This window comes from Erinaceus europaeus, chromosome 4 (assembly GCF_950295315.1).
Source record: "Erinaceus europaeus chromosome 4, mEriEur2.1, whole genome shotgun sequence".
Classification (NCBI taxonomy): domain Eukaryota; kingdom Metazoa; phylum Chordata; class Mammalia; order Eulipotyphla; family Erinaceidae; genus Erinaceus; species Erinaceus europaeus.
In genome coordinates, this window is record NC_080165.1 from 15,245,826 (window position 1) to 15,270,374 (window position 24,549).

Here is a 24,549-nt window from a genome sequence, read left to right on the forward strand (position 1 = left end):
CTTGGCCTCGGCGCCTGCGCACTGCAGGCAGGGCCGGCTCTCGGGCCCGACTTCCGCCTCCGCTGAGCTCTTGGGTCTGACCAGCTACTGAGCGTCCAGAGAACCCTGGTGGGGGGCGGGGCCGCCTGTCATTCCGCCTTCGCCAACCGTCTGTTGCTCTGAGGGCTTTCTAGGGGTCAGGCAGAGTTGAGGTGACCCGTCGGAGCCCCACAGGTGACGCGGCGCGTGGAGGTTGCCCCACATGGAGTCGCTCCAGGTGCGTCTCGGGGAAGCGGGGTGTCCACCGTGTCCAGTAATGTCCGTGCCCCCAACACGCCACGTCCACACGGAGATGGGGCTCGTGGCCAGGGGAGACTGATGGCCCTCAGCCGCCACCGACGTGTCCGAAAGGCGCTGCGTGTCCCGGGACCTTCCTAGAAATGTGCGCGCAAGGCGGGTGGCTGCTCCGAACCTCCAGCGGCCGCCACTCCTGCCGAGGACGGGACCCCAGTGGCCTTCGGCCTCCGGCCGGCCGGGGCTGCGCTCACCCGGCGGACGGCCCCGCGGTAGCGGCCGTGCCCCGCCCGGCCTCGCGGGCTCCCCCGAGCAGCTCGGCCCTGGCCCGGCCCACACGTGCCCGCCCGCCCCTCCCAGGACACGAGCGGGGCGCGGCCGGTGGAGGCCGCAGAAGGCCGGGCAGCAGCAGCCCGCCTCGAGGCGGGGGCGCGAGTCCTGCAGACACACACGTGCAGCTCACCGCCTGCCAGGCCGAGCCCCTCGCTGCCCAGCACCGACTGACAGCTCCGCGGGTAGCACCAAGGTGAGTTCTGTGGGTGGAGCAAACATGCAACTGTGTCTCTGTCTAACCATTCTTGTCAGTGAATGAAAAACTGATAAATTTAGACTCAGCAGACCCTTCAGTGGTAACACATATAAGGGGGCCCTGAGTCAATAACAAGTACACGTGAAAAACATGAACAACTCTATAATGAAAAAGGGTTTGAATCTGTTCAAAAATATGTCTTCTCTACCTAGAAGTATAATCCAGGATCCTCTATTGAAAATAAACCCAAGAACTTTCATCCTGTCTTCATATTTAAACACTCTAAAAGAGGATTCAAAAGGTGTTGCTAACTTCTTACGGAATATACCGTATTCTTGGAAATATAATGGAAATAAAGGAGTCTTCAATTCCTTTAGGAACTATTACTATATCCTGTAAAATGGTTTTCAAAGAAACCAGATTATCACTGGTTATCACTGGGGCTTGGTGCCTGTACTACGAATCCATGGTTCCTGAAGGCCATTTTCTCCATTTTGTTGCCCTTCTTGTTATTGTTATTGCTGTTGTTGTTGGATAGGACAAACAGAAATCGAGAGAGGAGGGGAAGACAGACAGGAGGAGCAAAAGACAGACACCTGCAGACCTGCTTCACCACTTGTGAAGCGACCCCCTACAGGTGGGGAGCCAGAGGCTCAAACCAGGTCCCTTGCACTGGTCCATCTGCTTTGCACTATGTGAGCTTAACCCGCTGCACTGCCACCCAGTGTTAAAAGCAGAATTTTTACTTCGTTGCTCCGTTTGCTTACTAACTCAGATGGTCACAGTCTCCAATTAGAAAAGTATATACATAGTTGTTTTTTCCAATATTAAAGGATAGGTGCACTGGCACTTGCTTCCTTCCCAAAAGACATGGGGAAAAAATCTGCCACTGCTGGAATTTATACCATATCCAGTAGTTGAGCCACTCTCAAGAACAAGACAGGACCTGGTCATCACTCACACCTGCACCACGTTAGACCCCTTCATGAAAGTCCACTCAGGTAGAGACACATCTGGACCCTGCTTCTATCACCCTGTAACTCACTTCCTGTTGCACAGCTGAGTCAGGAGGAGCTATGCTGGCTGTGTGTCTAGGGCCATGAGGACAGGGAGGTGCTGAATGCTCTTCCCACCAGGAGCCTCCCACAGCACCTGGAGAGAGACAGAGACTTAGCTGTTCGGTGCACTTAGGAAGAGTGATGACAAAGCCTCATATCTCCCTGCTAGCCACCCACCAGCCTTGGACACCTCCCAGGGGAGGCTTGCTCTGCTTGGATTGCAGCCAGGACTGCATCAGGTCCTCTTTCTGAGGTTCCATGAGCAGGAGAGCTGGCCAGAACACAACTGGTCCCCATGACTAATGCCTGGTGCCCAATCCCTTCTGCTCTACCACATGGGGCTGTCAGGAGAGGAGTTGTCTATGTCTGTGCACCCCAGCTGGCAGCAGCAGGCCAGGCAGAACAGGCCATGCCTGTGCCCTGCTGCCTAGGGAGGGAGCGACTGAGAACTCACCTCTGACACTCACTGTGACAGTGGCCATTGCTCTCTCACCTGGTGCAGAAGACTTCTCCCTGCCTGGGAGCTCAAGTTTCTGGAGAGTAGAAGGTGAGCTAGTGTGCCTGCCCAGGCCAGAGTGCCATGGCCACCCCAGTGCACCTCACAATCCTGGAACACACCCCAGGTGACCCCATGAGGTGCCTCGCTGATATGGTCATACCTTTAATTGTCCTTTAATGGGACTGTGTTCTATGGAACATAAGCAAAGGAACAGCTATATGATCCTCATGCAGAAAGTACAAGTCTATGCAAAGAACTCACATTTTATTAAAACAAACTGAACATGACGTCTGTATACATGAACCTGCTTCTTTTCGGTGAAAAGTTCACAGCTGCTAATCCATGTTTCTCCCCAGCATAGACCATGTTGTCATTAGGATACCTAACTAAGACCTCCTGCTAATAATAGCCAAGAGCTGTTTTTCCCAGCACTGGCAGTGTTTCACCTTTTAATGCATAGACTGCACATCATCCTTCAACATTCAAGGTTGAGGAGCCCTAAATTAGAAGCAGATAATTGAAAGGGCTGTGCTTCATGAAGGGCATGTGTAGAAAGCAGCACTGAGCCGCTGAACATGACTTGATCCACTAAATGAGCAATCAAGGGGAACTCCTCTCTACTACAAACACAGTGGTCACTGATCAAGTCACAAGATAAACTCTGCTTCCCCAATGATGTTTTTTGTTTTCAGATCCATGTACCAATAATTATTTTTTCTAGATGCCCATACACCACGTGGACAAAGAACATGGGTTCCTCTCTGGTCTCTGAATGGAAGCCCACAGAGGAAGACATGGTTCTTAGCTTGTGATACAGATAGGCCATGGCTTCTGCTTCCTCAGATGGCTCCTCATACACAGGCTGCTTCATTTCCTCATAGGAAGACAAAATCACTGCCTGGAACAAGTTGATCAAGATGCAGATCATAAGCAGAATAAAGGAAGAGAGAAGTAGGATCCCCAGAGCCCTGTTATTACAAAATTCCGTGTTGTGAAAAGCTGAGACACAATAGGAGAATACTGTCAGAGTGGAATGGATCAAGTGACTGTAGTTCCATTCATGCTGGCCAAATACCAGGTAGCCAAAGGCCATGTACAGAAAGATATACACTGACACCACAAATGCCATGTGGCAGATGCCAGGGAGGGCTGCCCTGATGGCCCTCTGAGCAAGCCGCACATTATAGAAGACTCTGGAATACTTGAGGGTCTTCAAAAATGCCAGGAATAGCAGGAAGCCCAGAATCATCCTCATAAATTGATCTACCTGGGAAACTGCATGGAAGGGGAGAAAGGCTACAGGATTGGACAAGTAAAACTGGATCACCCACATGGCCAAGGCATGCTTCCTGATAAAGAGCACAGCCAGCACCAGAAATAGACTTTTGAAAACAAAGTTGACCAAACTGATCACACTCCTCACATACAGGGCCCCTTCCTGAGAAATGACATAGACCTCACCAATAATGTAGGCAAGGAGAAAGAGGAGAATGGCCACATACAAGTAGATTTCTGAGGAAGTGTCCCTGTTGAAATCAGCAAGTGAGAAGGAGTGTGCAGACAGGCTCGTGTTTACCACTCCCACCTGAGAAACCTCAAAAATGACTGAGAGACTACAGAAGAGACTGCTGTCTGCATTAAAGGTTGTTAGTTCCAAGATCACAGCCCATGTCTTCTCATCAAGCCAGTGGCTGCTCTGGAGGTCCTTGATCCTCAAAGTTGAATTAAACTGCTGCTCTTCTGGGAAAAACTGGAATGTGTACCCTCCTGATCCATAGGTATGTGAGAGTCCATAGGACCTGTATGCCCAGCTCCTTTGTGTAGGCTTGTAGGTAAAGCCACTGTCAGTCTCCTCGGGGGCTTGATTAGCAACTGTATCCCAAGAAGCAGAGTAGTTTCTTGTGTCTTCTGGGTCACTGCCATATTGAGGGTGACAGTGGATTTCCCCGGAGACTCTGCTTTTGCCAAAGTGTTTTGGAGGCAGACATGTTTTCCCACCAGGTTTCGCCCTGACCTCCCTCATCCGTGGGAGCCCGAGGATTTTGGAGGAGCTGTCAGGGAGGAATGTTGGCTTCACGTCATTGTGGAACAAAGGCAGAGGCATGTTATCCAGCCAGCTGTAGATGTCGTCCAGCTTGGTCACTGTTACAAGGTCCACAGAGAACTGGTCTGAGATAAATTGATTATAGTGAAAGGTGTCCTTGTGACGCAGGATAGCGACAAGGGGGAGCAGAAGGGCAAGGAAGATGAAATGCGTCAGAATTCAGCTCAAATTCAAAAGCTATTCTCTGATCCTCCTCTTTCACTAGAATATTCTGATGTCATGTCAATGAGGGGTTGATACTCCTTTGTTTGATGGAGGTGCACAATTTGATGGTGAAGTTTGGCCATTGTCGATGTTTCCATATTCAAGTTGTCCAGCTTGATCTCTGTAAACTGGTAGCTACTAACCCAGGAGAGATTTTTAGAATACTTTGTGCAAATTGTTTGAAAGGCTGTGTAAAGGATAATTTTAGATGGCTGCACCAGGAAAACTGATATACAGACTGCCCAAAAGGATGCGAAGGCCCATTCGATTGACCTCTCATAGCTATAAGTTTTCCCATAAAACACAATCAAGAATGAAGATATGCTGCAAGTGACAAAAACCAAGAAACTGGCAAAATAAACAAAACAAGAAGGTAGAACAAATCGGGACTTGATTTCAATATCAATAGACTCAGCCTCTGAGGTGGGCTCCTCAACAAAGTCACCTGTACTGGCATTTGTGTTAGTGTTGCTGTCTTCTGTCTTAGTGATTTCATCTTCCTTTCTCAGAAGTGTTCCCTGCTCAGATACATACGTCTCCTGTTTATACCACTTTACCAAAAGTGTCCTCCAGTTGTCACTACTCTCTTTTATGCTAGGATGCTTCCGAGGAGCTACATCTTCTAGCGCTGCTAGGGGTTTCCTCTGGGAGTAGATGAACAGAGCAGTGATGATCAGCTGTACAGGCAGAGTAATTAAGACACTTCCCATTCCTATCATCATTAGCCTGATGTATTGCCCCTGTGGTGGCTCCTTTTCCTCACTGGGATAGAAATTTAAGAGCATGATATTACACAGAAGAGAGGAGAGCAGCACTGCCAAGCAACAGGACAGTCTTTGCAGCCGATTGAATGGCTTCTCAATGACAGCAGCAAAAACTGAGAACCACATTTGACTTTTGCACATCTTATAAGTCACGTCTATGAGAAAAAAGTCAAGTCTGCTCACAGGCTGGTCTGGCTGAGAAGCATAAAACGTCCTGTACAAAGAGGTGTCAATGGAAAGCCACTGCCGGCACATGAACAGCCAGATTTTCCTGCTGAAGAGATTTTCCACTTTGATTCTACTCAAGTACCAACTGGGTGAGCTGCCCTCATTGTTGTGCCACACATGAATGGAGTGTATGTCCCCCAAGTCGTTTTTGGTTGTTATGAGGAAGGTGTTGATGCTTCCTCGGTAGAGACTTGGAAAATGGGTGTGGCTCAAGCAATGCACATCGCTGGTACTTTCTGTCCCCAGAAGTTGGACAAAGACATTGGCTCTGGTCCCAGAGCCACAGCGGCTTCCTGTAAAAACTGTAACCAGATAGCATGTCTTGTCATAGGGGTCATTATCAGGGAGGATTATCACATGTTGCCGAAGAAACTGGTCAGTTTCATCTCGATGCAGAGCCCAGAAAGCTAGTCCTATGTATGTGATCATAATAAAGAGTATGGCATACAGAGTCACAGGGTTTCCTGCTATGTTCTTGACCTCTAAGAGGAGATCCACAGGGTTCAAGGCACTAGTGACCTTGGCTGACAAGTAGCGTGAGTGCCGCCTGAGGTTAGCAGGTGTTGGGGTGGCTTGTGGCTGTTGAATATCTTTGGTTTTGCAGACGCAGTGCACTCTCTGCCAGCTGGTCTTCTCCCCAAGGGTGCAGCTGTGCTCATTCCACTCACTCTGGATCCCATACATGTCCAAGCACTGAGCTCTGAACACAGAAATCCTCACCAGTTTGCCATTGGGGCTCAGAACAAACCGGGTTGCCTGCAGAACCACAGCTATCACACAGTCTGTTGACTGCAGCCTCTCTGCTATGACCTGTAGCAGGGATGGTGACAGGCAAACCACTCGGGCTGCCTTCACAGTACAGTTTGGGTCAAACAAGTCACTCTGGTTGGCCATGGGAGGGATGTCACGGGGTACCAAATAGGTGGCAATGAGAGCATTGTGTGTGAAACTGTCACCAACATACAGGAAGACCCTAAATAGCAGTTTCACTTCTGTGATGATATGTAGCAGCACCTCCTTCTGCTCACTGCAGTCCACTTCAAACCTAAAGGCCCCCGTGGTTGTCTTTGAGTTATTATCCCTGTCTGAGTCATTGCTGGGCCACACAGTGATATTAAAAACTTCAGAGCTCAGGTTTTTCCTAGCTAGGAAAACTTCTACAACTTCCGGTGTGATCTCTACTTCATCACCATTAACTGATTCACCTGATGCTCGAAATCCCACCACCTCTGTGGAAGTGTGTGCCGGATAACTTAACCAAGGAAAAGGGTCTTCTGCAAACTCAGTGAGTGTCATAGAGATGGGAGCATTTACAGGAAGACCAGGAACACTGCCGATATGCACTACAGCATGGAAATCATTCCCATTGTATGCTTCCTGGACACGTACCCTAGAAGCATTCCACATTTCTGCTTTCTTGACATACATGTTGATGCCTGGGCTCTGCAGCACCTTGGTTTCATTCTCTGGCACGACACTAGCCAGGACTGTGTCTGCTAGAGAGTCTAACACATAGATAGGTTCCTCAAAAACTTTGTGATGAGCAGAGAGCTTAAGGAGATTGGACAAACTTCTGAATATGCCAGTGCACACAGTGTCTATCTGCTCAGAGTGAAACTGCTTGTTTCTCTTCCGGTACTCCTGCAGGGCTTGATTTGCTTGGGAGATCCTCTCTGTGGAACGCTCCTGGGATAATTCTGTGACATCAGAGGCTGTCTGGGTTAACTTAGCAAAAGCTGCAACTACTTGGGTGATCTCCTCCAAAGTGTCTAAGGGAAGCTGGAAAGTCTGGTTGACAAGGTGTTCTCTAAGTTGGACCATGTCATTTCGTATATTTAAGTTCATTTGAATATTATTCAGTACAGAAGCTGCTAGATAAATTAAGTAACCTGCATCTAACTTGTCTTGTTTTTGAAGCAAATCAGAGAATGTGGAATTTGGTCCCGTGGTGAGATTGTGTAACTGCTGCAGCACAGTCTCTGTGGCAACATGGTCAGTAGGAGCCTGCACTATGGTGTACAAAGTCACCTGAGAAAAAGCTCCAAAAGAGTCATACACCTGAAAATACATCTTCAAATAATAAATTTTTGTCATATCTCCAACAGGAAGAAAGAAAGAGGTAGATGTAAGCTCAGTCCCAAAATACGAAATGCCCCCCATGGTGTTTTCTTTTAAAGAACTAATATTAGCTAAACTATGGGAATCTGAAACTATTGCTTTATATTTAAGGGGAATATTGTTATCCTGAATATCACCACACTTGACAACAAATTTAGTATCAAGTGCAGTTCCTGTAGCTGGATTAATGTAGCATTCTCTAACTCTAGGTGCTTCATTGATCATAAAGGAGTATATTACAATATCAAACATCCCACTCCAAGATGTTATTCGAACAGCAGTGTAGTATGTATCTTCCAGAAAATGACTGAAAGCAAATGCTTTTACAGTAAAATAGTCACTATTCTTGCCTGTGGTGGTCTCTCCACTCCAATCAAATGTTATCTCTTGACCATTTGGAGACATAATGAACCACTCATAGATATCTCGGCCCACTATGCAGTTTGAGCAATTCACAAACAAGGAAAATCTATCTGATGTGGTTAAAACTGTACCACAATTTTCAATACAGTAAATGTTGCCATATGGTATTGGTCCTCGGCGTACACGCACAACTTTGTCAGCAAATGCTGACCTGCCAATTTTCTCAACCACCATTCTGAAAAAGTATACTTGGCCACCTTGCAAAAATTTTGGGGAAATTTCCAGCTTAGAACCAGGGTCACTTGTCCACCTCAGAGATTTCTGCTCTGGGATACATACATCTTTGCTGATCACTGTTATATTCTTTCCCTGATAGTTTTTTTGGTTTGTGGTGCAGTACCAAGTGAACTTGAGTCCCTGTAAAGAATTGCCCACTTCTGGATCGTTCGATCCTGATCCATCTAGTACCACATTGTCTGTGAATTCCACTGTGATGTCCTTGGACCCCAGGAGAACTGCCTCCAATGGCTTCCTCTCAACGATCACATAGAAGATTTGTGAACCTTCAACAGGAGGCATATTTTCACCTAGTTTTATGCACACTGAAAAATTAAAAATATACACACCAAATAATAAATTTTGTGGTTGCAGTGTTGATATGTTCGAAGTCATTGTGAACCTTGTGGTACTTGGATGTTTGTTCCAGTCAGGCACATACCCTACATATGGAACTTTAAGTGATTGCCATCGTGAGTACACTTCCTTGTTGCTGTAAGGGCAGTCATCATAAACAGTGCCATACAGTATGACATCATCAGACTTGTGCATAATTGTAGGGTTCTGGTTTGTGCTGGAATGTATCGTCACCTGCTTAATGACACATTGAGGTTTCTTCTGGCAGGACACACCAGGCTTCTTGACTTGGACATGATCCAAGTCAAAAGCATCTAAGAGCACTAGCTTGGGTGGACAGTTGGTTTGGGCCACGGGGGTCCCCTTGATGCTGGCTGGTTGTCCCCTCTCTGGCCTGCGCATCGGTCTGCGGGTGGTTCGAGGCAAGTGGCTGAATGAGCGAGGCAGGAGCTGGTGGCCTTTCATGGGCTGGGTGCGCTGTGTGACTGGGACCTGAGGCAGCAGGTGAGCATGAAGGAGGGCTGGTGCTCGGCTTTGGGAGGTGGAGGTCCGGCCAGTAGAGACAGACTTCAACTGGACCTCCTTGTCCTGAGCCTGGTGGTGGTCAATGGCCTGTGGTACTAAGCTGGAAGCAGGTAACACAGGCAGGTGCCCCCAGGCCAGGCCCAGACCCAGCAGGAGCAGCACAGGGATCCGCAGCATGGCGCCTCTGCTACCAAGAAGTCAGGAGGAGGCGCTCAGGGACCAACGGGCAGCAGGGCCACGAGGACAGCGTGCTCCAATCTCGCTCCCGCGCCTGCTCCCTAGGTGCTGGAGTCCTGAGAGTGGCTGTTGTCATTGGGTCTGCCTGGGTGCATGCGCAGGGGCAGCTGTGGGCGGGGTCCAAGAGGTTGCTGGATTTGCGGGCTATACTGTGTCTGGAAATTGAGGGCTGAGCGGGTGTCAGGAGGGCTGTTGGGGTTATGAAGAGGAGCTTCTGGGCTTCTGCGCCAGCACCTGAGTTAAGGCAGTACCTGTCCCAGCCCTTTGCTGAGCCTGCATGGGACATTTGCTGAGGTCGTCCTTTGGCAGGAGGCAGATTCCAGGCGGAGGTATTCATGGATGTATCACAATGGATAAGGCCTTGGGGTCTCAATTATAGATGTGTGATCCGTGGTGTGATCCCTGCACTATCGTTGCCTGAATCACGTTCTGGTTTGCTTTCACAATTAATTTAGTTCATTATATTTATTTATTAGCTAGAGACAAATGGAGAGGGTGGGAGTCAAGAGACAGCCCTGCAGCACTGCCCCACTTGGAATGCGTGGAATGCTTCCCCCAGCATGTGAGGTTTGGGGCCTTGAATGCAGGCCCTTGCACATTCTAACATGTTTGACCCAACAATAGTCAATCCTTTGTAAAAAGTAAATGCAAACTTATGATACACAAGACGGTGAGAAGTTGTACCCATGCTTCAACTACTGCTCTGTGAACTATTACCTCCACCCCTATAAAAATAAAAATTTTAAAATAATTTAAAAGAAATTCTAGATTTTTAAAAAAGGCAAATAACCCTGTGTTAACCCCACCTCCCCAAAAAGATCTTTATTACATAATCTATTTTTTGGGAAAATATTCCTTATTTCTTTTTTGTTGTTGTTGTTAAGACATAGAAAAACTGGGGGGGCAGTACTGATTGCAGTACTGATTCACCACTTGTGAAGCTTCTCCCACTGCTGCTAGGGGCCAGAGGCTTGAACCCAGTTCCTTGTGCATGGTAACAAGTGCATGGTACCAGGGGCAACACTACAGGGCCACAAAGACTCTTTCTAAAGGGAGGTTTTGTTTTCATGAAACTACTACTAGCTTTCAAAACATTAGGGTCTGATTCCATGTAGTCTCCCTGTACCTCAAATAAATCTGTTCACTTTTTAAATTTCAATAGCAAATTAAGTCCCTTATCAAATTGTGGGCATTTGTCCCCCAAACTCACTTAAATCTGATCTCAAGTAAGTTCAATTAGTTAACTATCCTAATATTTTTATTAACTTATTCTGGTGGAAACCAAGGCTTTCCCACTGTGGGCTGACTTTTTCATATAGAGAGACAGCAACAGAATGAAAGAAAAGATTTTTTTAAAAAAGAAAAAGGAATGAATGTAAACTATCTGACATTAACTTGTGGCTCTTCTAAATCCTCTGATATTTACCACTTTTATTTTCATTATTTTCTTATATATCACAAATTGTTGCTGACAGTCGGCTATTACTACCTAGAGAGAGAGATGGTAAGTTAATACCTGTAGCAGAGCCCAGCTTACCAGAGTCTCTGCTGGGCTTTTAACACAGTGGACCTAATCAACATAGATTGTAATTGAAGAGAATCTGGGTTTTGTGGTTACAGTGGTGGCCTCAGGGAGCCCATTGCTTCAGCCTTCTCTAGCATTACCTGGAGCTTGGGAGGAGGGTTCATTTGCCCAGTGGGTGCTTCTCAGTGCTTCTCAGTCTCTGGCCCCTCTGGCTTTAGTTCCTTCCCTCCTATGCCTCACAGGTCTCTCCTGCCCCTCTCCCAGGGACACACTGCACTGCTGTCACTCAGTGCCAGTCTGCCTGGTGGCTCTGGGGCCCCTAGTCTGAAGGATCCAGTAGCTGCCTTAGGTAAGCCCTGTGTCCTGGACCCCAGGCCCTCTCAAGAATCCTGCCCCTTCAAAGCCCAGCAGTAAGGCACCTACAAGCCTCTCTTCTCAGGACTTGCCTGTCCCTCCCACAAGGATGCAGATACTTTTTTAATTTTCCTGTTCTGTGTCAGCAGCTGAGGTGGGATTTCACAGGTGCCCAGAGGGTGACACCATCTGTCATCCACTGCCCAGTGGTTTCAGCTTCTGTTCCTCTGGGAGAAAGGTGCAGGATGCATGTGCAGCAGCAGCCATCTCCTGCTCCAGGCCTGAGCCACAGGAAGGCCTCTTCAGCCTCCTACTTTGCCCCTGTCCTATAGCAGCCCCTGTGCTGTGGAGAGGAGGCACAGCAGGTGCAGACTACAGTTTGTGCTCCCACGGGGATAGGGCAGGGAGGGGCAGCTACACCCTCTCACACAGGCCCTCTCAGTATATGGCATTTCACTAAAACTTGTAGCTGGATTCTTCTTTTCTGCTGACAGTGTCCACTTCCCTACCACCTTCTGTTTCTTTCTTTCTTTCTCTCTCTCTCTCTCTCTCTCTCTCTCTCTCTCTCTTTGCCTCCAGGGTTATTGCTGGTGCTCAGCTGCTCCTGGAGGCCATTTTTCCCATTTTGTTGCCTTTGTTGTAGTTAATTGTTATTGTTGTGACAGCTGTTGTTGTACAGGACAAAGAGAAATCAAGAGAAGAGGGGAAGACAGAGAGAAAGGCAGACAGACACCTGCAGACCTGCTCCGCCGCTTGTGAGGCGACCCCCTGCAGGTGGGGAGCTGGGGGCTCGAACCCGGATCCTTACTGCGGTCCTTGTACTTTGCGCCATGTGCACTTAACCCGCTGCACTACCGTCCAGCCCCCCTCCCCCACCTCTGTTTCTTTACTAGATCTCTAATTAGTAAAATACACAAATACCTTAGTTCACTGATGGTTTAAAAAAAAAATCATGATTTGGGGTGGGTTGGGTCGTGGCACCTGGTTGGACTAGCATGTTACAATGCACAAGAAAATGGGCGCGAGCCCCCAGTCCCCACCTGCAGGGGGAAAGCTTTGCGAGTAGTGAAGCCGGTCTGTAGGTGTCTATCACTCTCCCTCTCTTTTTTTTTTTTTTTTTTTTAAATATTTATTTTATTTATTTATTCCCTTTTGTTGCCCTTGTTGTTTTATTGTTGTAGTCGTTGTTGGATAGGACAGAGAGAAATGGAGAGAGGAGGGGAAGACAGAGAGGGGGAGAGAAAGATAGACACCTGCAGACCTGCTTCACCGCCTGTGAAGCGACTCCCTGCAGGTGGGGAGCCGGGGGCTCGAACCGGGATCCTTATGCCGGTCCTTGTGCTTTGCACCACATGCGCTTAACCCGCTGCGCTACAGCCCGACTCCCCACTCTCCCTCTCTTATCTTCTCCTGTCCCTCTCGATTTCCAGCTGTCTCTATTTAATGAATGAAGATAATTTAAAAATACATTTTTTAAAAATCATGATTTAGTAGACTACCAGGGGTTTTGTTTTGTTTTGTTTTTTGTCTCTCAAGTTCTGAGTCATCTATAAAATCATCTTCTTCTAGCGTTTGCCCTTCTTCCGTAGACAGTTAACAGCGTCAGGTTGAGCCTGATGTAAAGTTTCGAGACCTCCTTTGAATCTGGAGAGGTAGCAGTCGTTGACTATGTGGGTCATAGTCTGTCTGTAGCCGCAGGGGCAGTTCGGGTCGTCTCTGGCTCCCCAGCGATGGAACATAGCGGCGCACCGGCCATGGCCTGTTGGATAGCGATTGAGGAGGGATGCATTGGATCGACCTTCTCGTGGTGCATCCCGTGAGTACCCATTCATTGGGGAAACTGACGATCCTTCCTAGCTGACTGAATCCACGTGGATCCCAGTCACTTTCAAAGCCAGCAACAAGCAGCTCCTGACAGCTTTCAAGCTGCTGGTCCTGCTTTTCGAGGCCTCCAACTTAATATTGAGGGGCTGTCCTTTGCCAAACGTTCTTATAAAATCTTTATCAAATGTAACATAATGTCTAGTGTCAGGTGACATCCTCATCTCCCCCCTCTCCTGAGCATGTGCAGGCGCACCCACAGGCTAAGCAGGTGCTTTGCGGGATGCACAGGATACACGCGACTAGCAGGTCTACCAGGCTAATGGGGGTTTCCAGGCAAACCAGGTGAAGCGCCGTCCAGGGGTCTCTCCCTGGACCAGCTCCCTCAGGCGGATACCGGCTCCACCGCACCCGGGAGGACCGAGCTCTGCATGTCCAGATCCTCACACCCGCTAGGAACACGCGCTCAGAACCCAAAGCCCAGCGCACCCAGTGGCTGTCACGGATCTCCACCCCCTACTTCATCAGACAAAGGACACACACGCTGAACGTCACCACGTACACCCTGCAAATCAGACTGACGTGCCTAACCCGATGCAACAAGGGGAGACACAGGGAGGCAACAGAAACCAGAATCGAGAGTGGACTTCGGGAGGCGGAGCTACGAGCAGCAGATCGCTTTCTCTGCTTTCCTCTCCCGGATCAACTAGGAATACCAAAGGAGACCACCCAGACCGAAACAAGACAGGACTAGAATGACCACAGAAACCCAGTAAATCACCCGTGAGTACAAACCGCGTGGCTGGTGACAGAGAGGAGAGAGGGGCCTAAGGAGAGATTAAGTGACTGCTAACATTCAGCAGTTTTAACAGTGGAGACACTACCTCCAGTCTGCTCCACAACAAGGGGACAGCTGAAGGGAGGAAAGGACTCCCCAGAGACTCACCAAGTGCAACTCTGAGTCTCCATTGCTACTACCCTCAGAATCTGGAGCAGCAACAGGGAGGGACACCAGGGTACAGAGATCTAACCAGGAAACTCAGGAGAAGACCTATACCTCCTTGGCATAGCTGAGGGGCTGTGAAGGTCTCTTTGCATAACCACTGGATTATCTCTGCCACACCCTGCTTTATCTCTTGGTCAGGAGCCAGTGATTAAGCTAAGAAGCCTATTGATAGTTTAAAAGCCCTCAGGCACCCATAGCCTACAGGGAAGAAAAAAAAGAGGCTTTTACACCACTGAGGTCCAACTCAGGGATTGAAAAAAAACTGTTAACTTCCACCACGGTAAACCCTTTAATTAAATTACTTAGACACAAGTCAATCCAGGCAATAGTGATCAATAATTTGAAAAATACTGATAAAGGGAACTCATAACATATAAAATGGTTAAAACAACAAGAAAGAATATTGGAGACTCGAACCAGGACAAGAGTCCAGCTAAAAGTCCTCCAGAGGGTGAAGCACAAAACAACGAGTTCAACATCCAAACATTAGCTAAGGAAGTAATAACAGGAGTGAGTAAAGAATTTGAAAAAATTGTAATCAGAAATGCAGGAACAACAAATGAGAATATGGAAGAAAATTCTAATTATCTCATGGTTATTAGAGAGCTGAAAGCTGAAATCGCTGAGCTAAGAAGGCAACGAGCTGAACAAGCTAAAACAGTGTCAGAGCAGGGCAACAAAATAGATGAACTCCAGAAAGCAGTAGAGGGCAGAGAGAATAGAATCTATGAGGCTGAAGACAGAATTAGCAAGATTGAGGGTGAATTAGAGACAACTAGAAAAGTAGTAAGAGATCTCACAAAGAGATTAAGAGATGCTGAAAACAACAACAGAGTCCTATGGGATGACTTCAAAAGAAACAATATACGCATTATTGGCTTACCAGAGGAAGAAAGAGAAGGAGAGGAAGAAAGCATTCTCCAGGCCATAATAGCTGAAAATTTCTCTAGTCTAGACAACACCAAAGACATAAAGATTCAAGAAGCCCAAAGGGTCCCAAACAGAATTAACCCAGACCTCAAGACACCAAGACATGTCATACTTAGAATGGAAAGGAATAAGGATAAAGAAAGGATCCTCAAGGCTGCAAGAGAAAAACAAAGAGTCACCTACAAAGGAAAACCCATAAGATTAGCAGCAGACTTCTCCATACAAACATTACAGGCCAGAAGAGAATGGCAAGATATCTATCGAGTGCTCAATGAGAAAGGCTTTCAGCCAAGAATACTATATCCTGCTACACTGTCATTCAGACTAGATGGAAGCATCAAAACCTTCTCAGACAAGCAACAGTTGAAGGAAGCAACCATCACCAAGCCTGCCCTGAAAGAAGTTCTGAAAGGTCTCCTATAAACAACCAGACCACCACAAATAGGACATCTATCAAAACACTCTAAAACTACAAGAATGGCGTTAAAATATCTTCAATCTTTGATATCAATAAATGTCAATGGCCTGAATTCACCTATTAAAAGACACAGAGTAGGAAGATGGATCAGAAAACAACCCAACAATATGTTGTCTACAGGAAACTCACCTAACTCAACAAGACAAACACAGACTTAAAGTGAAAGGATGGAAAACTATCATTGAAGCCAATGGCCCACAAAAAAGGGCAGGAACAGCTATTCTCATATCTGACATGATAGACTTTAAAATAGATAAGATTAAAAAAGATAGGAATGGACACTACTTAATGCTCAGAGGATCAGTCAATCAAGAGGACTTAACAATTATTAATATCTATACACCCAATGAGAAGCCATCTAAATATATCAAACTTCTACTGAAAGAGCTACAGCAATATATTAACAGTAACACAATCATAGTAGGGGACTTCAACACCCCACTATCTCAACTTGACAGATCATCCAGGAAGAAAATCAGTAAAGACATAAGGGAGCTAAATGAAGAGATAGATAAACTAGAACTATTGGACATTTGCAGAGTCATTCATCCCAAGAAACTGGAATACACATTTTACTCAAATCCACATGGACCATTCTCAAGAATAGACCATATGTTAGGCCACAAAGACAGCATCAGCCTATTCAAGAGCACTGAAATCATCCCAAGCATCTTCTCAGACCACAGTGGAATTAAACTAACACTTAACAATCAACAAAAGATTAGTAACAGTCCCAAAATGTGGAAGCTCAACAGTACACTTCTTAACAACTTCTGGGTCAAAGAGGAAATCAAGGAAGAAATCAAAATGTTTCGAGAGTTCAATGAAAATGAAGATACAAGCTATCAAAATATTTGGGACACAGCTAAAGCAGTTCTAAGAGGGAAGTTCATAGCTATACAAGCACACATTAGGAAACAAGAAAAGGCACAAATAAACAGCCTGATTGCACATCTCAAAGACCTAGAAGAAGAACAACAAAGGAATCCTAAAGCAACCAGAAGGACAGAAATTACTAAAGTTAGGGCAGAAATAAATAACATTGAGAATAGGAAAACCATACAAAAGATCAATGAAAGTAAATGTTGGTTCTTCAAAAGAGTAAACAAAATAGACAAACCTTTAGCCAGACTCACAAAACAAAAAAGGGAGAAGACCCAAATAAATCGGATAGTAAATGAAAGAGGAGAAATCACAACAGACACTGCAGAAATTCAACATATCATGCGAGGCTTCTATGAACAACTATATGCCACCAAGCTAGAGAACCTGGAAGAAATGAATGATTTCCTAGATACCTACCAACTTCCAAAACTAAGTCAAGAGGAAGTGGATAACATGAACAGGCCCATCACAGCTAATGAAATTGAAACAGTTATCAAAAATCTTCCCAAAAATAAAAGTCCTGGACCAGATGGTTTTACAAATGAATTCTACAAAACTTTCAAAGAAGAACTAATACCTCTACTTTTAAAATTCTTCCAGAAGATTGAAGACACTGGAATACTCCCTGCCAGCTTCTATGAAGCCAACATCACCCTGATACCAAAAGCAGACAGGGACACAACCAAAAAAGAAAACTACAGACCAATATCTCTGATGAACATAGATGCAAAAATATTGAACAAAATTCTAGCCAACTGGATACAGCAGTATATCAAAAAGATTGTTCATCATGACCAAGTGGGGTTTATCCCAGGCATGCAAGGTTGGTTTAATATACGTAAATCAATCAATGTGATCCACCACATCAACAAAAGCAAGACCAAAAACCACATGGTCATATCAATAGATGCAGAGAAAGCCTTTGACAAAATACAACATCCCTTTATGATCAAAACACTACAAAAAATGGGAATAGATGGAAAATTCCTGAAGATAGTGGAGTCTATATATAGCAAACCTACAGCCAGCATCATACTCAATGGTGAAAAACTGGAAGCATTTCCACTCAGATCAGGTACTAGACAGGGCTGCCCACTATCACCATTACTATTCAACATAGTGTTGGAAGTTCTTGCCATAGCAATCAGGCAGGAGCAAGGAATTAAAGGCATACAGATTGGAAGAGAAGAAGTCAACCTCTCCTTATTTGCAGATGACATGATAGTATACATGGAAAAACCTAAGGAATCCAGCAAGAAGCTTTTGGAAATCATCAGGCAATACAGTAAGGTGTCAGGCTATAAAATTAACATTCAAAAGTCAGTGGCATTCCTCTATGCAAACACTAAGTTAGAAGAAATTGAAATCCAGAAATCAGTTCCTTTTTCTATAGCAACAAAAACAATAAAATATCTAGGAGTAAACCTAACCAAAGAAGTGAAAGACTTGTATACTGAAAATTATGAGTCACTAAAAGAAATTGAAAAAGACACAAAGAAGTGGAAAGATATTCCATGTTCATGGGTTGGAAGAATTAACATCATCAAAATGAATATATTACCCAGAGCCATCTACAAATTTAATGCTATCCCCATCAAGATCCCAAGCACATTTTTTAGGAGATAGAACAAATGCTACAAATGTTTATCTGGAACCAGAAAAGACCTAGAATTGCCAAAACAATCTTGAGAAAAAATAACAGAACCGGAGGCATCACACTGCCAGATCTCAAACTGTATTATAGAGCCATTGTCATCAAAACTGCTTGGTACTGGAACATGAACAGACACACTGACCAGTGGAATAGAATTGAGAGCCCAGAAATGAGGCCCCACACGTATGGACATCTAATCTTTGACAAAGGGGCCCAGACTATTATATAGGGAAAGCAGAGTCTCTTCAACAAATGGTGTTGGAAACAATGGGTTGAAACATGCAGAAGAATGAAACTGAATCACTGTATTTCACCAAATACAAAAGTAAATTCCAAGTGGATCAAGGACTTGGATGTTAGACCAGAAACTATCAGATACTTAGAGGAAAATATTGGCAGAACTTTTTTCCACATAAATTTTAAAGACATTTTCAATGAAACGAATCCAATTACAAAGAAGACTAAGGCAAGTATAAACCTATGGGACTACATCAAATTAAAAAGCTTCTTCACAGCAAAAGAAACCACTACCAAAATCAAGAGACCCCTCACAGAATGGGAGAAGATCTTTACATGCCATACATCAGACAAGAGTTTAATAACCAACATATATAAAGACCTTGCCAGACTCAACAACAAGACAACAAATAACCCCATCCAAAAATGGGGGGAGTACTTGGACAGAATATTCACCACAGAAGAGATCCAAAAGGCCGAGAAACACATGAAAAAATGCTCCAAGTCTCTGATTGTCAGAGAAATGCAAATCAAGACAACAATGAGATATCACTTCACTCCTGTGAGAATGTCACACATCAGAAAAGGTAACAGCAGCAAATGCTGTAGAGGGTATGGGGTCAAAGGAACCCTCCTGCGCTGCTGGTGGGAATGTCAATTGGTCCAACCTCTATGGAGAACAGTCTGGAGAACTCTCAGAAGGCTAGAAATGGACCTACCATATGACCCTGCAATTCCCCTCCTGGGGATATATCCTAAGGAACCCAACACATCCATCCAAAAAGATCTGTGTACACATATGTTCTTGGCAGCACAATTTGTAATAGCCAAAACCTGGAAGCAACCCAGGTGTCCAACAACAGATGAGTGGCTGAGCAAGTTGTGGTATATATACACAATGGAATACTACTCAGCTGTAAAAAATGGTGACTTCACTGTTTTCAGGCGATCTTGGATGGACCTTGAAAAAATCATGTTGAGTGAAATAAGTCAGAAACAGAAGGATGAATACGGGATGATCTCACTCTCAGGCCGAAGTTGACAAACAAGATTAGAAAAGAAAACACAAGTCGAACCTGAAATGGAATTGGAGTATTACACCAAAGTAAAATACTCTGGGGTGGGTGGGTGGGTGGAGAGAATACAGGTCCATGAAAAATGATGAATCAAATAGTGGGGGTTGTATTGTTAAATGGGAATCTGGGGAATGTTATGCATGTAAAAAAAAAAAAAAAAAGAAGAAGAAGAAGTAGAAACGCAAAGCAGAAATTGACTGAGTTTGGAGTATGGCACCAAAGTAAGAAAGCAGAAGTATACTAGAGTTTGCAGTGAGTACCCTCCCTAACACTTCCTCTCCACTATTCCAAGCTTTGGGTCCATGATTGCTCAACAATTTGTTTGGCTTTGTATGTTAACTCTCTTTTCAGGCACCAGGTTCCAGATGCCATCAGGATGCTGGCCAGGCTTCCCTGGACTGAAGACCCCACCAATGTGTCCTGGAGCTCAGCTTCCCCAGAGACCCACCCTACTAGGGAAAGAGAGAGGCAGACTGGGAGTATGGACCGACCAGTCAACGCCCATGTTCAGCGAGGAAGCAATTACAGAAGCCAGACCTTCTGCAACCCTCAATGACCCTGGGTCCATGCTCCCAGAGGGCTAGAGAATGGGAAAGCTACTGGGGAGGGGGTGGGATATGGAGATTGGGCGGTGGGAATTGTGTGGAGTTGTACCCCTCCTACCCTATGGTTTTGTTAATTAATCCTTTCTAAAATAAAAAAAATTAAAAAAAAAAAAAGAAACCAGAATCATCAGAACGCAACCAGTCCGCTCTGTACCCCACAAAGAAGCAACAGCCGCACACAGAGCCCCAATCCACAGAGCATGCGCACCCAGGCTCCTCTGCCGAGGTGACCCCGCCCAGCCCCGGCCAAGCTCCGCCCAGACGTCGGACACCGCACCTGCCCCGCCCACGTGCCCCTTGGCCTCGGCGCCTGCGCACTGCAGGCAGGGCCGGCTCTCGGGCCCGACTTCCGCCTCCGCTGAACTCTTGGGTCTGACCAGCTACTGAGCGTCCAGAGAACCCTGGTGGGGGGTGGGGCCGCCTGTCATTCCGCCTTCGCCAACCGTCTGTTGCTCTGAGGGCTTTCTAGGGGTCAGGCAGAGTTGAGGTGACCCGTCGGAGCCCCACAGGTGACGCGGCGCGTGGAGGTTGCCCCACATGGAGTCGCTCCAGGTGCGTCTCGGGGAAGCGGGGTGTCCACCGTGTCCAGTAGTGTCCGTGCCCCCAACACGCCACGTCCACACGGAGACGGGGCTCGTGGCCAGGGGAGACTGATGGCCCTCAGCCGCCACCGACGTGTCCGAAAGGCGCTGCGTGTCCCGGGACCTTCCTAGAAATGTGCGCGCAAGGCGGGTGGCTGCTCCGAACCTCCAGCGGCCGCCACTCCTGCCGAGGACGGGACCCCAGTGGCCTTCGGCCTCCGGCCGGCCGGGGCTGCGCTCACCCGGCGGACGGCCCCGCGGTAGCGGCCGTGCCCCGCCCGGCCTCGCGGGCTCCCCCGAGCAGCTCGGCCCTGGCCCGGCCCACACGTGCCCGCCCGCCCCTCCCAGGACACGAGCGGGGCGCGGCCGGTGGAGGCCGCAGAAGGCCGGGCAGCAGCAGCCCGCCTCGAGGCGGGGGCGCGAGTCCTGCAGACACACACGTGCAGCTCACCGCCTGCCAGGCCGAGCCCCTCGCTGCCCAGCACCGACTGACAGCTCCGCGGGTAGCACCAAGGTGAGTTCTGTGGGTGGAGCAAACACACCACCAGCCTCTATCCATTCTCCTCTCATGTAAAATTAAAACAAAAAGGAAAGAACAAGGAAAGCTTAACCCCAGAAGGCAGGGCAGGGGTAACACAGGTGCTGGGAGCCCCAGAGTTGAACACACAGTTCCACATTAAAAAAGAAAAATGTAACACTTTATATTGGAGTGAAAAATGTAGGGGGTCAGGCGGTGGCGCAGCGGGTTAAGCGCCCGTGGCACAAAGCGCAAGGACCGGCGGAAGGATCCTGGATTCGAGCCCCTGGCTCTCCACCTGCAGGGGAGTTGCTTCACAGGCAGACCATTAATCGTTATCAGATCACTAATAAAAAAAAAAAAAACTATATAGGGCTGTCTATAAAATAACTATATAGGGCATAATGGGTATCATGTGGACATTCATATCCATAAACTAAAGTTGAGCAGTGCTCTCACATAACAAAACAACAATACAACACCCTGTATAAATGGTTTCTGTTCTCTTATCACATTAGGAGACTCCTGGCACTCACGTCCCTCCTAAAAGACATGGAAAAAGCCATATCCAGCAGTTCAGCCTCTTCTCTTTCTCAAAAGGAAGTTGGCCCCTGGTTCTCACTCAGATCTGCACCACATTAGACCCTTCCATGAAAGGCCACTCAGGTAGAAACACATCTGGACCCTGCTTCTATCACCCTGTAACTCACTTCCTGCTGCACAGCTGAGTCAGGAGGAGCTACGCTGGCTGTGTGTCTAGGGCCATGAGGACAGGGAGGTGCTGAATGCTCTTCCCACCAGGAGCCTCCCACAGCACCTGGAGAGAGACAGAGACTTAGCTGGTCGGTGCACTGAGGAAGAGTGATGACAAAGCCTCATATCTCCCTGCTAGCCACCCACCAGCCTTGGACACCTCCCAGGGGAGGCTTGCTCTGCTTGGACTGCAGCCAGGACTGCATCAGGTCCTCTTTCTGAGGTTCCATGAGCAGGAGAGCTGGCCAGAACACAACTGGTCCCCATGATGAATGCCTGGTGCCCAATCCCTTCTGCTCTACCACATGGGGCTGTCAGGAGAGGGGCTGTCTGTGTCTGTGCACCCCAGCTGGCAGCAGCAGGCCAGGCAGAACAGGCCATGCCTGTGCCCTGCTGCCTGGGGAGGGAGCCACTGAGGACTCACCTCTGACACTCACTGTGACTGTGGCCATGAGCACATTGCTCTCTCACCTGGTGCAGAAGATTTCTCCCTCCCTGAGAGCTCAGGTTTCTGGAGAGTAGAAGGTGAGCTAGTGTGCCTGCCCAGGCCAGAGTGCCATGGCCACCCCAGTGCCCCTCTCAATCCCGGAACACACCTCCAGGTGACCCCATGAGGTGCCTCACTGATACTGTCATACCTTTGATTGTCTACTTTGGACTATGTTCTACAGGACATAAGCAAAGGAACAGTTATATGATCCTCATGCAGAAAATACAAGTCTATCCAGAGAACTCACATTTTATTAAGACAAGGCTTCAAGTGACAGCAGGTTAGCTCTTACAACACATTAAAGTATGAGGAGAGCCCCAGCAATAACCCTGGAGGCAAAAAAATAAGTAAATAAGTAAAAATAAAATAACTTTGACCAAAAAAAAATGAGGAGATGCTGCAAGTGGCAAAAACCAAGAACCGAGCAAGGTAAGCAAGATAGTGAGGGAGAATAAGCTGGGTCTTTGTTTGAACATGTCCAGACCTAGCCTGCAAGGAGGGCTCCTCAGCATGAGCATCGGGGTTGGCACTAGTGTTAGTGTTGATGACTTCTTCGACGGTGCATTATGACTTGGTGGCCATGGCAGAAGTTTCAGCCACTCTAAGCTTTCCCTCATCTGGAGTCTTCTCAGACTCAGATATATCTTTTTATTAAAATAGCTTTATTACTATTATTATTGTCATTTTTAATTTATTTATTGGGGGATTAATGGCTCGCAGTAGACAGTAAAATATAGTTTGTACATGTGTTACATTTATCAGTTTTCCACGTAACAATTCAACCCCCACTAGGTCCTCCTCTGCCATCATGTTCCATGACCAGAACCCTCCCCCCACCCCAGAGTCTTTTACTTTGGTGCAATACACCAACTACAGTCCAAGTTCTGCTTTGTGTTTTCCCTCCTGACCTTGTTTTTCAACTTCTGCCTGAGAGTGAGATCTTCTCATATTCATTCTTCTCTTTCTAATTTATTCACTTAACATTATTCCTTCAAGCTCCATCCAAGATGAGATGAAGATGGTGAACTCACCATTTTTAATAGCTGAGTAGTATTCCATTGTACATATAGAGCATAACTTACTCAGCCACTCATCTGTTGTTGGACACCTGGGTTGGTTCCAGGTTTTGGCTATTGCAAATTGTGCTGCTATGAACATAGGTATACACAAATCTTTTTGGATGGGTGTATTGGGTTCCTTAGGAAATATCCCCAGGAGAAGACTTGCAAAGTCATAGGGTAGGCCCACTTATAGCCTTCTTAGAGTTCTCCAGACTGCTCCCTACAGGTGATGGACCAATTTACATTCCCACCAGCAGTGGAGGAGGATTTCTTTGTTCCTACAACCTCTCCAGCATTTCTTGTTGCTACCTTTTCTAATATGACATTCTCACAGGGGCGGAGTGGTATCTCATTATTGCCTTTGTTTGCATTTCTCTGAAAATCAATGGCTTGGAGCACTTTTCTTCTTTTTTTTAAATTTTTTAAATTATCTTTATTTATTGTATAGTCACAGTCAGAAATCGAGAGCAAAGGGTAGACAGAAGGAAAAAGACAAAGACACCTGCAACCCTGCTTTGCCACTTGCAAAGCTTTCCCCCTGCAGGTGCGAACCAGGGGCTCGAACCCCAGTCTTGTGCATTCCAACATGTGTGCTCAACCATGTGCACCACCACTCGGCCCCTTGGAGCATTTTTTCATATGTTTGTTGGTCGTTTGGATCTCTTCTGTGGTAAATATTCTGTTTTTATGATTTTATTTATTTATTAATGAGAAAGGAGGACATTAAGAAAGAACCAGGTATCACTCAGGTACATGTGCTGCCGGGGATTGAACTCAGGACCTCCCGCTTGAGAGTCCAGTGCTTAATCTACTGCGCCACCTCCCGGACCACTGTGGTGAATATTCTGCTCATGTCCTCTCCCCATTTTTGGATGGGGCCATTTGTTTTATTGTTACTGAGTTTGGTGAGCTCTTTATTTATTTTGGTCCCTAGCTTCTTGTCTGATGTATGGCATGTAAAGATCTTCTCCTATTCTGTGGCAGATCTCTTTGTTTGGGTGGTGTTATCTTTTGCTGTGCAGAAGCTTTTTTATTTGATGT

At 46.7% G+C, this 24,549-nt stretch overlaps 1 protein-coding gene across 1 annotated transcript; it reads right to left on the bottom strand.

The window, feature by feature from the left end:
- Window positions 1-2,596: 2,596 nt before the first annotated feature.
- LOC103112997 (polycystin family receptor for egg jelly-like) lies at window positions 2,597-9,531 on the bottom strand. Its single transcript, XM_060188785.1, is given in 3 exon segments — window positions 2,597-3,080; window positions 3,083-4,684; window positions 4,687-9,531. Coding segments are annotated over 3 exon segments (6,465 nt in total). The 5' UTR covers window positions 9,476-9,531; the 3' UTR covers window positions 2,597-3,006.
- Window positions 9,532-24,549: the final 15,018 nt, after the last annotated feature.